General features: G+C 39.7%; 1 protein-coding gene across 1 annotated transcript; it reads left to right on the top strand.

Moving 5' to 3' along the window:
* The first annotated feature begins 3,341 nt into the window (after positions 1–3,341).
* LOC104435650 (serine/threonine-protein kinase-like protein CCR1) lies at positions 3,342–6,215 on the top strand. The gene has a single exon (XM_010048361.3). The coding sequence runs from the start codon at positions 3,522–3,524 to the stop codon at positions 5,823–5,825; it is 2,304 nt and encodes a 767-aa protein (XP_010046663.1). The 5' UTR covers positions 3,342–3,521; the 3' UTR covers positions 5,826–6,215.
* Positions 6,216–17,390: the final 11,175 nt, after the last annotated feature.

Here is a 17,390-nt window from a genome sequence, read left to right as displayed (position 1 = left end):
TCAAAACTTTTTTGGTAAATGTCCCGATGTTTTCTCTTTGATGCATTGTTGTCCTTTTAGCAATTGCTTGTATTTTCTGACATTGGAATATGAGACTTGCTGTGACATTGATGCGGTGCCAAATATCAAGAAAAAGACCAACGATAAGAAGGAGAAAAAAAATCCATTTAAAAAAAAAACAAAAAAAGCATGTTATTTTAATAAACAAAAGATAGGGAGGGGTCGCAGCTCTGCCTTGTCTTCGCCTCAGTGAGGGCTAACGATCTAGGGAGGGCCATCGGCCCTTGCGCCGTGGTGGCGATTGGTGGTGCCCGGCGTGCGAGGGTCCCTCGCCGCTGAAGACGTAGCAAGGGGCCGCCCCTGCCATTACCAAACCTCTAGCCCTCACGAGCATCCTTCCTTTAAAAAATTTTGGCTCTTTTTTAGTCTTATTATTACTATTTTTTTTTTTGTCTCTTACTCTGACTTGGCACCACATAATTTAAGAAAATATTTAAAGCACCAAGTTATCTTTCCAGCGAGTCCTACTTTGTCACATAAAAAAATTGGGTGATAGTAGCTGGGAAGACAACACTGCACCGGATATAAAAATAGGCCCCTAAATGTTGTTTGGTGATTACTATGTTCGGGGAAAGACGTTAGAGAAAACATAGTACAAACACCATATTGGTTTAAATGTGAACAATGAGCGATTGTCGTATTTGGAGAGTGATTTGCCTTGGCAAAATATAGGATGAGGGCATTAGATATTTATTTCCACCTAATCTTGTAAGATTTGTGTGTTCATGAATCGGATGATGGGATTTGAATAGATGCCATCTAGTTTCTAAAATTACTCTGAAGAATCGCACATATCTTGGGTTGCTAACTTTTATTTTTACTTTGTACTTCTCGCTAATCTTGCGGCGGAAATGTTTTGATTTTATTTTAACCCGAAATACCAAATGCATTCATAACATACATTTATTGATATAAATATATCATTTTTTGGCAGGAAAGCAAAGGAATAAGACACATTTTTTGGTTTCTTTTAAGTGTAAATAAATATATCATCAAAGTAAAGATACATATGGAACTAAGCATGTCTTTAAAAAGTTTAATGGAGGCAAAGGCAAACCTGGAAGTCTCCTAAGTATTCTCACCTCTCTAGGAAAGAAAAGTTTAATTGAGGGGGACTGGGGTTGGTCGGAGCTCGACAGTAAATAAGGAGTTCCTCCATGGAGCTTGCCCTCACAAGAGGGACAAGCCGTAGTAAACCTGGATCAAGACTAGGTTCCCACCAAGCCATTAGAGGTCACAACGGTACCAACCAAGGTCAATGAAGTGGTGAGGTCTCCCTCGTACCGTTTGATTTTTTGATTTTATTTAGTTAGAATACCAAATACATTCATAGCATATATTAATGATATAGAGATTCACATATAAATTTCACATTACATTTAGAAATCGAAATGATACAAATTTTGGGCGGGAAAGTGAAAAAATAAACACATTTTTTATTTATTTCTTTTAGTGTAAACAAAAATATCATAAAAATAAAGATATATAAGTGGCGAAAATAAAGATATGTAAATGGCTTTTGAATAAAATGTGAGTATACTTAGTTGTATTTTCACTTGTCATCAAAAAAGTAAAAGAGATCCGGAAGTGAAGGGGAAGGTAGAATGGGATAATTTTTCCACATTAATCTACAAAACAATGATGGGATTGCAGAGGAAGTAAAGAGGATCTCACTTGGGTATCCTTTACTCCCACAAATATGTTTTGAATCAACTAAATATTCAAATTATCCCGATAAATTACTCTATCAATCTATGGATCTCTCGTGTACCAAAGAGAGAGAATGACAAAACTGGATTGGGAAATAGAAAAAAAACAAAAAATGATAGAGACGGGCTTTCCTTAAATTTTATTAGCCAACAAATAGACACTAGGGTGAGCGGTTCCAGGTTTTGTCCATGTTCCACTTGGAACCTAGAATTTGTCTATTTGAACAACTTTCTCATTTTTTGGAACCTAATATTTACCTTGCATATCTTGGAACCTATAACATACCTATCACATGTTTTGGGATTTATTCAGGTTCCACCTATATTATTAATTGAATGATTATAGTAAATCATCATCTTTAATGACCATTACTTGTTATAATTTACTAATCATAATTTATATTTAGACACCTGAAAATATGAAATATTAACAAAGTAAGTTTTACTCATATAATAAAAGATTAGATTAGTGATTTTAGATTATACACTTATCATCGAATGCCATGGAATATTGTAGGATTATGTGAAGATATAGACCAAGAAAACATTTAATTCCACTTATTTAGAACTTGGAACTTACCCATCAAAACAAGTTCCCCAAATTTTAGAACCTAGAATCTACCTTATATATCTTGAAACCTAGAACCGGACAAGTTTCCATTGATCTGATTTTTCGATTTTGGATTTTTCCTTGGAATCATGTTCACTCCTAGTGGAGATGCCTAAATGGTCAACCTGTAAGGAACCCACCTCTATCATCTACTATAGCACTAAAAGAAGCAAAAGAAAAAAGAGCATGGTCCTCTCCTCTGCATTATTCTAGGTTTCCTTAAAAATCCTAAAGGAGCCCACTTCTTATTTGTACCCAAAAATGGCCAAGATTCATTTGTATTAGTCACTTTTGGTGGGCTATCTCCCATCTTCGGCATTACCTTCCATTTGGCCATTGTCACAGGGTGCTGTGCAGTGTGCAAATTTCAGCTGTCACTGTTGCACCAGTCTCTTGGAGATTGTAATATAGCTGTCTCCCTGTACATCCACCCCACTGTTCTCCTTTCAAAAAGACAGAAATTTCCCTACGACGATGCTCGCCCACGGGTGATTGTAAAAGACTTGAATGCTCATATTCACTTCATATCCAGATTGGTTAAAAAAAGAAAAGAAAAGAAATTGTTAAATTTCTTCATTGTAGATCATCCTTAAGAAGACAAAGTTGTGGTAATGCACTGAGATTTTTTTCGTCTTTTGCTTTGATACTTAAAGCAAGTCCTTATTTGTCTAAAATGCGGTAAGTACATGAAAGTCATCTTCAAGCAAGAACAAAAACAGAAGAAATGTAGTTAACTATAAATCTGGACATTATTTGTTTTAGTACCTAGCAGAAGTCAAATCTTCTTCTTCTTGCTTCTGCATTTTTTATTGGCCGTAGGCACTAGTTGCTACTCACTGCGTTGCAGTAAAGTAACTCCTGGAAAGTACGTCGGATTCAAGATCAGTCCAAAGCAAAAACTGTGAAAAATGGCGACAGCCACGTTCCGTTATCGTCACCATCATGGATTTCAGGTTCAGCCCCTCAAAAATATATTGTCACAATCACTCCCAGGCCTTGCTAGAGAGCAGAAACGCCACCACCAGCAGCGTCGTCTTCTTGCGCATCGAGAAGCACCATCGCCGTTCCCTCTTCTTCTTCTTCTTCTTCTTCCTCCTCCTGTCCATGACACTCCTGATCCAGACCCAACACGGTCAAAGCAAATGCGCGCCCCTTTCGATCCCCGCCGCTCCCTTCCGCTCGTCTCTCTCCTGTTGCTCCTCCTCGTCGCCGTCGCATCTGGGTATGGTTCTATGGGGCCGATCTCCGCCGCATTTGGCGACGACGGCTTCTTCTGTGCCATCGACGCCAGTGGCAAGCAGAGCGTGATCTGCTGGGGCAAGAACAGCTCGTCGACGTCGTCATCCCCCTCGGCCTCTCCCTTCAGCGACATTCCCGAGATGGCAGCCCTCTCCGGCGGCGAAGGCTTCCTCTGCGGAATCCTGGCGAACACCTCCCAGGCGTACTGCTGGAGCTACGGGGATCCAGGTAAAGACCTCGTCCCTGCCATCCATCAGGCCACTGCTTATTCCCACATTGCTGCTGGTAAGGACCACGTCTGCGCCGTCAGAGGATCTTACTATTCCGAGCACGATTCGGGTGCAGTGGACTGCTGGGAGATTGGGAGATCCTCAAATCTTAGCTTGGGCTCTGTCGAGAGTTCCTTGATCTATGATCAGTCCATTAGCAACCTTGTCTTTAGGAAGGTCGTTGCCGGGGAAGGATTTAGCTGTGGGGGTGTAAGAGAAGGAGGTCTAGTATGTTGGGGACCCAAGTCACCAGATTTAAGGGTTTCGGGGGTGTCGGATAGTTTCGAAGTATTAGCTTCAGGGAAAGGTTCTGTCTGTGGAATTGTGGAAGGTTCCGGTGAGGTCAAATGTTGGGGTGATAATAGTTCATTCGTCGGTCAACCTGCCGGAACCCGGTTCATTTCGCTGGGCGCGGGCCCTCTCCACTTTTGTGGGATTCGTGAGGACAATCACGAAGTCGAATGCTGGGGCAAGTATAATTCTTCTCTGCTCCCGAAGGGTGCTGGGTTCCTTGCGATCGCTTCGTCGGATTTTACAGTATGCGGCATTAGGGAATTTGATCTTGTACTTGATTGCTGGTTCTCCAACACTTCCTCGGCCTTCGACTATGATCCTCCGCTGGAATTGTGTAGTCCCGGTCTCTGTACAGCGGGATCGTGCAGTGGAGGGCAGTTCGCTTTCAACGCGAGCGTTCTGAACGAGCAGGGATTGACAAGCTTGTGTGCTCGAAGAGATCTGAACATCTGTTCGCCTTGTGGGCTAAATTGCTCTGAAGGTTTCTTCTTGTCCAGTCCATGCACCGCTCATGCTGATAGAATATGTACTCCTTGCTCTCTTTGCCAGAACAGTTCATGTTGGAAAGTTTGCGGGCTTCCGTCTTCTAAAGAAATGCCGCTGAAGCATTTCCAGCAGCGCAAGCTATTGATTGTGGTCGGATGTTCTGCTTCCGGACTGCTATTGATATTAATATGCTCGTTGCTCCTCCCTCGTGTAGTTGCCAATCGGAAAAAGGAGGGGCCGAAGAATCAATTTACTTTTTGCATAGGCAAGAAAGAGAAGGAGATGGAAACGAATGACGATTCGCATCCACCTCTGGTTTCGACTCAGAGTGTTGGACTTGCCCAAGTTTTTCGACTGGTGGAGGTAAAGGATGCCACAAATGGCTTCAAGGAGTTTAATGAGCTGGGGCGAGGAAGCTACGGTTTTGTCTACAAAGCCGTCCTTCCAGATGGGCGGCAGGTTGCGGTGAAGAGGGCAAATGCGGCGACGATCATCCACACTAACAGTAGAGAGTTTGAGATGGAATTGGATATTCTTTGTAAAGTTCGGCATGCTAATATCGTGAACTTGTTGGGTTATTGTTCCGAAATGGGGGAGAGGCTCTTGGTTTATGAGTTTATGCCGCATGGGACGCTTCATGATCACCTCCATGGTGGGCTTTCCCCATTGAACTGGACCCTCAGGTTGAGGATTGCTATGCAGGCTGCGAAGGGGCTTGAATATCTTCATAAAGAAGCCGTGCCTCCGATAGTCCATCGAGATGTCAAAACTTCAAACATCCTGCTTGATGCCGATTGGGGTGGACGAATTGCAGATTTTGGGCTTCTTACTTCAAGCGAGAGGGATGTAAATGAAGATACGAAGAGTGATATATACAACTTTGGCATCGTACTGTTAGAGATTCTCAGCGGAAGAAAAGCTTATGACATTGATTATGCGCCTCCTAACATAGTGGAATGGGCAGTTCCTCTAATCAAAAGGGGTAGGGCGGCCGCCATAATCGACAGAAATGTGGCTCTCCCAAAAAATGTTGAGCCTCTGCTCAAACTTGCGGATATGGCAGAGCTGGCTCTGCGTGATAATCCAAATGAGCGTCCCTCGATATCAGAGATTGCATCTTGGTTGGAGCAAATTGTGAAGGATGGATTGATCTTTTGATGCCTCGTTCAATCCCAAGGTTTTCGAGCAAGAATGAACGAGCATAATGTGAATGGGAAGATCATTCAATTGGTACTGCTCCGCGGCAACTGTACATTTGTCTTTTAATGAGCTGCTTGTACATGATATATGCAATGATCCTTTACTTTGCGTTTTGTGATTTTTTCTCGTTCCTGTCCTCTTGAACCTTCACAAAGTGAAGGAATTGTAATCTTTCATGCAAATTTTCACACGTTCTTTTCTTTTCAGAGATTTTGGTTGTTTGATTTTGCTCTTAATGTAGAAATTGGATAGTTGAATGCCTATGATATGAAGACAATTTTGTCGGACATTCTGTTGTTTTTCTCATTATATGAAGTGGCTTATTTTATGTGACAGATCTGTTGATAACAAATCTGCAGAATGAGATTTTATTATTACATGGAGCGAGATGTTTCCTCCAATTTGTGGTTGATGTTATTGATGTAGTTGACATTCTGCTGTGTTTGGGGAGTTGATGTTAGATCAGCAGAACTTCATTAAGAAGATTCCGAGCTAACTATCTAAAAACAGAGGTACCAAACGTTAATAGGTAGATAGTAGAAACAGGACATGCGGATGGTTTCATGGATAAGAGAGATAAAAGGAAAAGGACATGTTGGGATAGCCTGAAAAAATGTTGGTGCGAATGTGCCCATCGCTTCTCAGCGGGTTTAGTGGAAAACGGGGATGGAATCGCCGTTGGGGGAGAGTTGATTGTCACGATCTATATCACTTTTAGCCTAACAGGAAATGTAACAGGAGAAGGTACTTTTCCATGTACTCCAGTTTGATTTAAGTTAGTGCAACTTTTGAAAAGGTCATCGTTTTCCAGCTTTTTTTTTTCCCTCGTTCATTGTTCTCATTTTTCAGTGACATAACTGTTGGAATTTTCCAGGGAGGATGATGCTGTCAAAGGGTTGCACACTGTTTTATTCAGTTTTCCTTCATAAGTTGAAAGATGCAATAATGTCATGCTTTTGTGGTGTCGTTGATGGTTCCATTGCATGTTCCTAATTCTTCTTTTCATATGTTATTCTTGATTCTTCTTTTTAAGCAATCTCTTATAACTGAAGGAGAATTTAACGTCTGTGCAAGATGTGGTTATGCTTGCACCAATGAAAATTGCATATGCCTCTCGTATTCACTAGATCGGTTTGTCTAAAGCCTTGTAAGTTAATGCCTGTGTTTACTTTGGGCAGCCAGTCATGTACACACTAAAAAGTGAGATAGTTTGGGCTTCTATTTGGTCTGACCTATGGAGCTTCGACTGACCTTCTGGATTCATTGAGTTAGCTATTTTCTGCAAGCGAACTGATTGGAGTACAAGTTCTCTATCATGCAGGCAGTGGTTGTACCTCTCTTTCCTTGTGACAATATAAGCTGCACAGAATGTTGCTGGTTAGACTTAGAGACCTTGTGGCTGTGAAAGTATTTTGTGCCCGTCCAGTACTTTTCAACAGATTACCATGCTTTGGTGAGTGGTGGTCCCTTCAGGATTCTTCTATCTTCCTACAGCACTAGTGGGTTTAAAAGTTAAAGGTTGTTGGAAAGGTGGTCCCCGAGCAATGTAAGCAACATGCAGTTATCTTCTTCGTCAGGGATGAGAGTATGGAGATGATATGAATGATGAGTGGGGATATTGCTGTACGTCTTTGTTCCATTTTTTCAAATATAGTACGTTTCGTGAATCAAATGAGGACAAGGACATGAGAGGAGCAGCCGAGGCTTTTGAAGTTGAAGGTGATGCGCAGAGACAAAATCCAACTCATCCGAGCACTCAAATATGACCTTTTTAGCTCAGCAGCCACAGCCCTAAGAATGTATATTCTAGCACTTGAAAACAGATTGGTATCAGAGAGGAATGCACTCATCTTTCCTTCATGACGCTTGAAAGAGGAATAAATAAACAGATCCCAAATCCGGCCTACTCGCTCACTAGTCAGCAGTCACCACCAACCTTCAACTTCTTCCAGATTACAATCTGAGCACTTTCAAGAGCCTCCATTATTTGAAAACCGAAAAGGGTGAAAATGATCAAATGTCATTATTTTATGCATCTATTTAGAACGACTATTAATATTTACCTCTCACTTATTTTTATCTTGCGGTCCATACAGTTTGATTGTTTTTTTTTTTTTTTTTTGACATAGGAAACCCTATAAGCTGATAGCCGGCGGGAAGAACCTGGGGGCAACATGGGTAACCACCACCACCCCATGCCACCGGGTAAGTCACAAAGTAACTCCACCAGCCTCTTTGCGTTGCAAGGGATTCGAACTCCTCACCTCTCTCGCAAAGGATCAAAGAAGCCTACCCAACGGAGCCACCACGGCCAGTGGTCCATACAGTTTGATTGTTTTGATTCAAAATATTTGAAATTTGAAATTTTCATTATATACAAATATTGACACGTAGGTTCCTATACAAGCATTTCATATATACATATTTTATATTTGGACAATATTCAAAAAAGTACTTTTGCACCCCAAATTTTCTATTTTTATGTAGCCCCTGTTAGGTTGGGTTCACTCCTATACGTAGAAAGTCCAATGAATTCCAAGTCCAGATGATTAAGCCTATATGATAATCCACATAGAGAAATAGATTTTCTTACCTTTTTTTTTTTTTTCTAATGTAGTTATAGCAAAGAACATTCATGAGACGTAATAGCAAGAAAGAAAAAGAGCAGAAAAACTTGGAAAGAGGACAATATTTGGTTTCCATCAAGCTAACATCAGATATCGAATTGTAATTTGATTGAGCTGAAATCTTGTCAGCATGACAGTCTTCTCAAATCTAATCAGTTTGATTTTCAATCGAAACTCATTACATAAGGTCTTTCGTGGGTTGAATTGAACTTGCCTTTTTAGTAAGATTTATCCTTAATCTCTTGTGAAATTCATGTGTGTTACCAAAAATGATGTTCTTGATATTGTTGGTGCCATGTACCTCTAGTATTAACTAGAGAATAACTTCGTTCATCCATTTTTATTGATAGTGAAAATTTTGGGTGGACTTTGATCCCGTGGTTTTTTTTTTTTTTTTCTCCTCACATCAAGGAGATTTTCCACATGAAATTGCCTTGTGTTTGTGGGTGCTTGCTATTTATATTGTTCTATTGTATTGTCTCTTATTAGATTTGCACAAGAGTGGCGATTGTTTCATTTCGCTGTGCTACTGCTAAACCAGTATTGTTTGGGTTGGCATTGTTCTCCCAACGACGTAAGTATCAAAGCATTGGTTCTTGATTGATTTTTCTGCATTATGTTAAATGATGGAAACAAATATGAGTAGAATAATTACATTAAATGGTTTGAATTAGTATGTTTGGAAAGGGAAAATTGAAGGTCTTTTGTATCCAAAGGATTATTATTTGACCGCGTATGTTGATGAGAAACCCAAGAATAGTACTGATGCCAAATGGTTTATATTTCATTGTCAAGTGTGTAGTTACATTAGGAAATGAGTAGATGATAATGATTTAAACCATGTAATTGAGGAAACACATGCATACAATTTGTGGAATAAGCTCGAACAGTTATATGCTTGAAAGACTGGGCAAACTATTTTTAATAATACATATTATGGCTTTGAGATATCAAGATGGTAATTATTTGACTGACCATTTAAACTATTTTCAAGGAATTATCAATAAGCTGGTTGGGATGAGAATCAAGTTTGATGATAAAATACATGTATCATAATTGCTTAATACTTTATTGGACTAGTGGGAAAAGTTTCGAATTTCTTAATCTAATTTAGTCTCGGATGGTAAGATTACTATGGATTTGGCTAAAAGTAATATTTCAAATGAATAGTTGAGAAGGAAGACACATTGATCCTCTTCTTCACATACTGATTCTTTGGCTGTTGAGAAAAGGAGGAGTGAGACTTGAGGTTCGAGGAATAGAGATAAGAGCCAAGATAAAGGTAAAGGTAAGTCCAATTAATTTGCAAATGTTGAGTGCCATCTTTGCCATTAGAAAAAGACATGGTAGAAGAAAAGTGATAATGATAATAATGACCATCATGTTGCTACACTTTCAAAAGATTTTCTCATTGTCCTTGATAGTGATGTAGTGAAACATACAATTGTCCTTGATAGTGATGTAGTGAATCTTGTATGTTGTGAGATTAGTTGCGTAATTAATAAGGGTGAATTTGTTTGTGCTATATTTCGTAGGGATTTCTTTATATCATATAGGCCATGTTGCTTTGCATATGTGAAGATGGGCCACAATGGGCTGGCTAAAGTTGTAGATATTGATGTTGTGTGCCTAGAGACTAGCAATGACACGAGGTTAATATTGAATAATATTAAACATATACATGATATTCATTTGAATTTGATTTTCATATGTAAGTTGGAAGATGAGGGGTATTGTAACACCTTTGGTGATGGTTGATGGAGGCATACTAAAATTTCCATAGTTGTGGCATGAGGCAAGAAATGTTCTTCATTGTATATTATCCACACAACGTAGTCCATAGACAAAATGAATACGGTAGACAACAAAGAGACAATTGAGTTATGGCACAAGAGGTTCAGTTACATTAGAAGAATTTGTCAGTATTGGCCAATAAGAAGCTCCTTTCAAGAATGAAAAGTTAAAGATTGAAGAAGTGTACTCACTGTTTAGCAGAAAAACAAAATAGAGTTGCATTCAAAGGCCTCCTCCTACAAGAAAGTCAAATATACTTGATTTAGTGCATTTTGATATTTGTGATCCTATGAAGATAAAATCACTTGATGATTCTCTTTATTTTATTACTTTCATATATGATTGTTCAAGGAAACTTTGGGTTTATACTTTGAAAAATAAAATCAAGTATTAGATACTTTTAAGTGTCACGACTCGACCCTCAGGGCGCCCTTTTTCGACGACAGGATGGTAGGGTTTAGAGGTGCTTGACTATAAGAGCTCCCTCACAATATATTACTCCAAAAGATGTCATCACCTCATCTCTTGAGATCAACCACATGAGTTTGATTGATCACTGTTGTAAGCTCTCACAAACTTGCACCTTGTGTGATAACGAATTTGTTTAGACTCTACTTTGACGCCATGGCACGTCTTAGTCGACAATTTTAAGGTCAAAAGGAAATTGGCGTAAAGTTGAGTTTAAGGGTATTTCAACTATGATAGTCCTCTCAAGATGTACATTTGCTAAAGATGACATAACTTCATCTTTTGGCTTCACTATCTCAAGTATGTTAAACCATAATCGCGAACCTTTTCCTAAGATTCAACCTCTCACGACGAGTTTAATTATTATCTATGAGTTTTTTAAAACAACCTAGATAATAGTTAGGAGTTGCCACTAGCCTCATTTTTGGGGATCGGTTAGAAAATCTAATTGAGGGTCGAGAGTAATATCTTGATATCTACGAAACTAGATATTCTAAAGTTTTGGGACTTGAGTTACGTTAGTATTTCTATTAACATTATTTCGGTATCTAACAGTTTGTCGTGTTTCCTAAGGTGTCCATATGTATCTTTTTACTTTTTCATGCCAATGAGAAACTAAGTGATCATGCTTAGATAGTTGATTTATGTCAATCTATTTCTATTAAAGAAGAAAAGGAAAGAAGAAAATCAATTGAAATTTAAAGACAGTGCAATAAGTAAACACTTAACACAGTTTAAGGGAAGCGGTAGCTCTAACATACAATCATAAACAGAAGGTAAAGCAAAAGAAAGGAACTCGTAACTCGTCGGACATTTATATAACACAAAGCAACCCGAAACATATATTAGGGAACAAATAGTACAAAATGGGGTTATATTGGACATCGACCATTTGTCGTCTTCACATCATTGGGATTGGCACCTCCATTGGCCTATTCTAACTCTAATCTAATATTAAGACTAGATGTTTACAATATGGAAAAGGAATGTACATATATCAAGACAAAAACAATGTACATATATCAAGACAAAAACAATCTCAGTTAAGAAATCAAATAAAGGTATTTAATTAATAAAACATGGCCTCGGGATCAACCTTTATGATTCATGCAATGATCTATCTAGGATGCCTACCTAATTCATTTAAAATGATTTATAGCCATTGGCCACCATTTGTGTTCTCACTTGGCAACCAATGCTAAAAAGTCTCTAAAACGGGTTTTAAGTGTGACCCAAGATATCCTACGAGATCATGCATTGCACTTATGCATACATCTAAAAATCACATACATAGTTAAAAGTAAACATGTATGCAGGCCATCAGGCCTTAGTTCTCAATCAATCAAACAAATAGTGAGCCAACACCGGATCACTTATTCAGTCATCACACGCTAAACACAATCATATGCATTCTATAAAAGTGAACACATTAAAGGCTGAAAGATTCAAGTGATGCCCAAAAGTTATTTAAGAGACACCTAAACAATAGATGTATGGCATAGTTATATCATGGCTATGAAACACATTTAGCCACCAAGGCTAACTCGGGTTCATCAATAGGCACATTGATCAAGCTTTGCATGCGCCTTAAATATGGTCCAAACCTAGATGATATCAATGCCAAACCAAAAACATAATTTTGGAAATTTGAATATAAATCATAACATGAAAGCTTGAATGAAAGGGAGACACGGTTATGTCAAAGCACGAGGCACATTTAACTACCAATGCTAACTTGGTTGCATCAATGGGCACGCTGATTGAGCTTTGTAGACATTTCAAATATGACTCAAATTTAGACAAAATTAATGTCGAGCCACTATTTAACCATGCCGAAACATTTTTTTTTAGAATGAAAGTCTTCCACATGGGCTGAAAATTGAGTTTGGATCTATCAAAATATGAAACTTTAAATTGTTTTGCAACATTTGAAGGGTTTGAAAGGTACAGTAAAATGCTTCTTATTTTCTAAGAATTTTGTATATGAAGTTCAGAAAATGAGAATCAAACTCGTGAAGACAAGTAGTCTCAATTCAGCATGCAAAACATTCTAAATATCAAACAGGACAATAAAGATCAGAGCAATAGGGGTAGGACTCATAGATAAACGCCTCTAAGAAAATTATAGAACACCAAGCACATAATAAGAAACAACGTCCATGAAGGAAGTTTCCTAAGATAAGCTATGCATGAATTTATAAAAATCCAAGAATATAAGATAATGTAAAAATAGAATAGGATAGCAGGACATCCTAGCAAATCAACAACAAATTTTCTTGTAAACAATGTCTAAAAATTCTGGAATTTCACCACAACATAGTCGTGAGAATGATGACCAATTTTGTTAAAGACTCGAACTCAAATCCTCACCAAAAAATTCATATGAAAATGACAAAAGGTCTGACTTAATAAGGGCAGAACAAACTTTTTGAATTTCAATCTTGACAGATTTCAGGGCAAATTTTGCAAAAATGGAAAATAGGGCCAACAACATGCAAATGGTGCAAAATTGGCGTCATTAGAAAGATCAAGAAATTCCCTAATACTTTATAAGAGATATCAAGTTCGATTAAGATTAGATTCAAGCTCAAATGATAGCAATTAAAGAAGTGCGCAGATTAGTCATAAGCATTGCAGAATGTGATGATGAGAATAAACTCCCTAAGATACCTAAATGATGCATGAAGATTGTGATGTTCAAACATGACCTAAGGCTAAATGCGATGAACAAGTTGAATTAAGACATCTAACCTTAGATTGATGTGCAAAAAATCACATAAATTCACCAATGTCAATAGGTGATTCATCATTAAGAATGACTCTTAACAAAATGCATGACAATTGCAGTAGTAACATGTCAAATTGGCAAATGGTTTTCACGTAACAAACAATCTTCAAATGATGCATGCTATACATTGTTTTAAAGCTTGTGATGCATTCTTAATATGTCTAGAGGGCATCATGCATCAATTTCGCCCTTAAGGAGCTCAATCGAAGACATTTTTATGAAGACATAATCAGTCACAAGTATAATTGGGATTACACAAAACCTAGATGAATTTCCTTGATCTAATGACATGGTAGAAATCCATGAAAATTCCTATGCATGGAATACAATCTCATGATCATTTTTCACAATGACATTGAAGTCTAATTTGGTTCACAAAAATCTACACAAAAATGGGAAAACATAGCAAAACATTCAACATTTCAAATTGTAGTAACCCAAGCATGACTGTGCACGATCAATTGAACTAGCAAACGATGACCGTTTAGCGCAGTCTATTCCTCGTTAGAAAACTTATGAGCATTGTATGACTTTCATGAAGGATGCAACTCCAATCAAGCATGTTTACTAGCTCAATTCTGAACAAACACACGTCAGACTCAAATAGGGCAAAGCAGTACAAAGATGATTTTTTGAAGATTTGCCTAATCAAATCTACTTCAAAAAATCTATAAAAAAAGATATGTCATGATCAAGTTAATTTCGTGTAACTTTCATGAGAAACCATCTTCAAAATCAAAATGCAAAAATTGGAAAAAAAATTAACAAACATTGCAGACCACAAATCAATAAAACAACAAGCAAATAGCAGATTCTGGACCCAACTTTGGATGGGCAAAAATTGAGGTTGGGACACACAGGAGTGCCATAACTTGGCACGGAGGGACACTTAAGTGCCATAACTTTAAAATGGTACACTTAAGTGCCAATATCGGAGTAAAATGTGACACTTAAGTGCCACTCCGGCGAAAATCCGGACAAATGACTGACGTGGTAATTTTCCAGCGAGTTTGGTCCAAAATGATATCGTTTTGCATGCTGACGTGGCGGAGAAAACGCAAAAACGATGCCATTTCGTGTCTACGTGTAAATAATAATATATAAATTAATTAAATTAGATTTAAAATATTCAAAAATTTTAAAAAAAATAAGAAAAATTTAAAAAAATTCAAAAATTAAGAAAAATTTAAAAAATTAAGAAAAATTTAAAAAAGGGGGGGAGGTAGAACGGGGCGGCTCCTCGCTGCCGCCGCCTCCTCGCCATTGTCGGGAAGGGCCGGCGACGGAGGGGGAGGGTCGACCAAGGCCGCCGGCCCTCGGCCGGCCGACGGCGAGGGCTACGAGCCCTCGCCGGATCGCGGCGAGGGCCGCGACCCGCCCCCGGATCCGGGCGAGGGCTCGCGGCCCTCGCCGTCGGTCGGCCGGCCCCGGCTAGGGCTCGGCGACCCTGGCCGACCCTCCCCACTCCGTCACCGGATTTGGGCAAGGGCCGTGACCCTCGCCCAGATCCGGCGAGGGGTCGCGGGCCCTTGCCGCCTCCCCGCCGCCACCGAGAAGGGCCGGCGACGGAGTGGGGAGGGTCGGCCGGGGTCGCCGGGCCCCGCCGGGGCCGGCGAGGCCAGCCGACCGGCGGCGAGGGCCGGCGAGGCCGTCGGCCGGCGGTGAGGGCCCACGAGCCCTCGCCCGGATCTGGGGCGAGGGTCGCGGCCCTCATCGTTGGTCGGCGGGGGCCGGCAACCCGGCCAACCCTCCCCCTCTCGTCGCCGGCCCTTCTCGGCGACGGCGGGGAGGCGGCGGCGGCGAGGAGTCGCCCGTTCGACCTCCACCCCCCTTTTCTTAATTTTTAAAAAATTTTAAAATTTTCTTAATCTTTTAAAATTTTAAAATTTTTCTTAATTTTTAAAATTTTTAAAATTTTCTTATTTTTTTAAATTTTTGAATATTCTAAATTTAATTTAATTAATTTTTATATTATTATTTATATGTAGACATGAAACGACGTCGTTTTGCATTTTTCCGCCACGTCGCGTGCAAAACGACGCCGTTTTGGACCAAGCTCGCCGGAAAGTCGCCACGTAAGCCATTTGGCCGGATCTTCGCTGGAGTGGCACTTAAGTGTCCCATTTAACTTCAAAACTAGCACTCAAGTGTACCATTTTAAAGTTACGGCACTTAAGTGTCCCTCAGTGCCAAGTTATGGCACTTGCGTTGTACTTCTGCCGGCAAAAATTATACCAAATGAAGCCAGATCAGGGTGCTCTATGGCTCGTTAGGAAGACATTCAAACCGCTTTTAAATGTCGTGAAGACATTAAACACAAAAAAGTGCAATAACCAGGTCGTTGCAAGGCAAACACTCAAATGGTCCAATCAGGGATCCGAAATTGTAGAACAACATCATTCAAGCAATCAACCATCATGGAACCATAATCATTCTAGATCATCCTAAACATCCTATAATTGGCATATTCATCATCAAACAAACTTTAGCGTGAACTCTAGCCCCTATCTCCTAACAAGATCTTGCTTCTTCGAGCTCGGGATTAGACGTTTACTTTTGCGTGATTTTCGACAATGCGAACTTGATCAAGCTACAATCAAGGTACCATAGCACTCGAGGACATCGAGGGAACTTTGTAGGGCCACCAAGGATGTCAGAGGGGTTGGAGTGACACCAGAACAACTCCCAATTCGCTAGTGAGGAGGATTGGTTCCAGTTGGATTAGGTTTGAGTCGCCGATAGGGAAATGGCCACCGGAGGTGATTTGGTGGTTTTTCGATCAAACCCCAACCACCAAAGGGTTGAGGCTTTGCCTGGGGGATGATTAGTGGTGGTCGAACCACCTTAGGGACGTCGCTGGTCACTATCAAGGAGAGGGAATTGGTCAGAGTAAATAGCTCAATCATTGGACTTTGGGTCGATCAGGAAGAATGCCATAATAGGGAACTTTGACAATCTCGATGGCGATTGATGGCTACGAAGGAGGAGAGGAGGAACTGAGTAGGCTGGTGGATGACGACGCCGATCGAGGAACCACTAGCGTGGGGCCATCGTCGGTGGCGGATGGTGACCGTGTGAAGTAGAGGAGAGAGAGGGGGCAAGAAAATGGGAGAGAAAGAGAGAGAATTTTAGAGCTAAACTCAAGTTTCCAGCTCTGGAAAATGCAAAAATAAGCCTCCCCAAAGTTTTGGTGGGAAAATGTCTTATGTACTTCCCTAAGATTAAATCTTAACCATTGATTTGATCTGACAACTAAAAATTGATTAGAAGGCCTAATTAATTCCATTATGGGCTAATCGAGATTAAAATATGTCACATGATCATATGGATGGTGTCGATGTGTCGAAATTAGAAGTTTAAACCAAATTTGTGACTGAGGCCTAATTACGGGCAATTTTGTACTTTCACACAATTCGGGGGCATTTTCGCAAAATATGAAAAATTGAAGGGCATGAGAATGAAATACACATGATGGGACACCCATGGGTGGTGGTCGACCACCGAGAGTTGCTTGGCGGAGGGCTGAGCTAGCCTTTTCTGCTAACAATTGGTTGGACCAATCCAAACTAGTTTGACTGGTTTGATTTATTTTTGGGCAGCTTGGTCCTTGGGGTTCTAAATTTTATGCAATTTAGTCCCTCAAGGATTAAATTGAAAGAAAATCTTGATGGCCCAATTCTAAAGAAATTAGGCTAATTAAACCATATTAACAAAATCGGTAATTTCTATTAGCCTAATTACTTGATTAACATGAAGAAATTTCATTTTTGCTAGATTATCCAAAGCCCACATCTATTTCAAATTTGATTTCAAAGCTAGGTTTTGGCAATTGAGTGTTTTTCTAAA

Source organism: Eucalyptus grandis, chromosome 1, assembly GCF_016545825.1.
Source record: "Eucalyptus grandis isolate ANBG69807.140 chromosome 1, ASM1654582v1, whole genome shotgun sequence".
Taxonomy (NCBI): Eukaryota; Viridiplantae; Streptophyta; class Magnoliopsida; order Myrtales; family Myrtaceae; genus Eucalyptus; species Eucalyptus grandis.
Note: the sequence above shows the minus strand (reverse complement) of the source record. Positions and strands in the feature narration are given on the sequence as shown.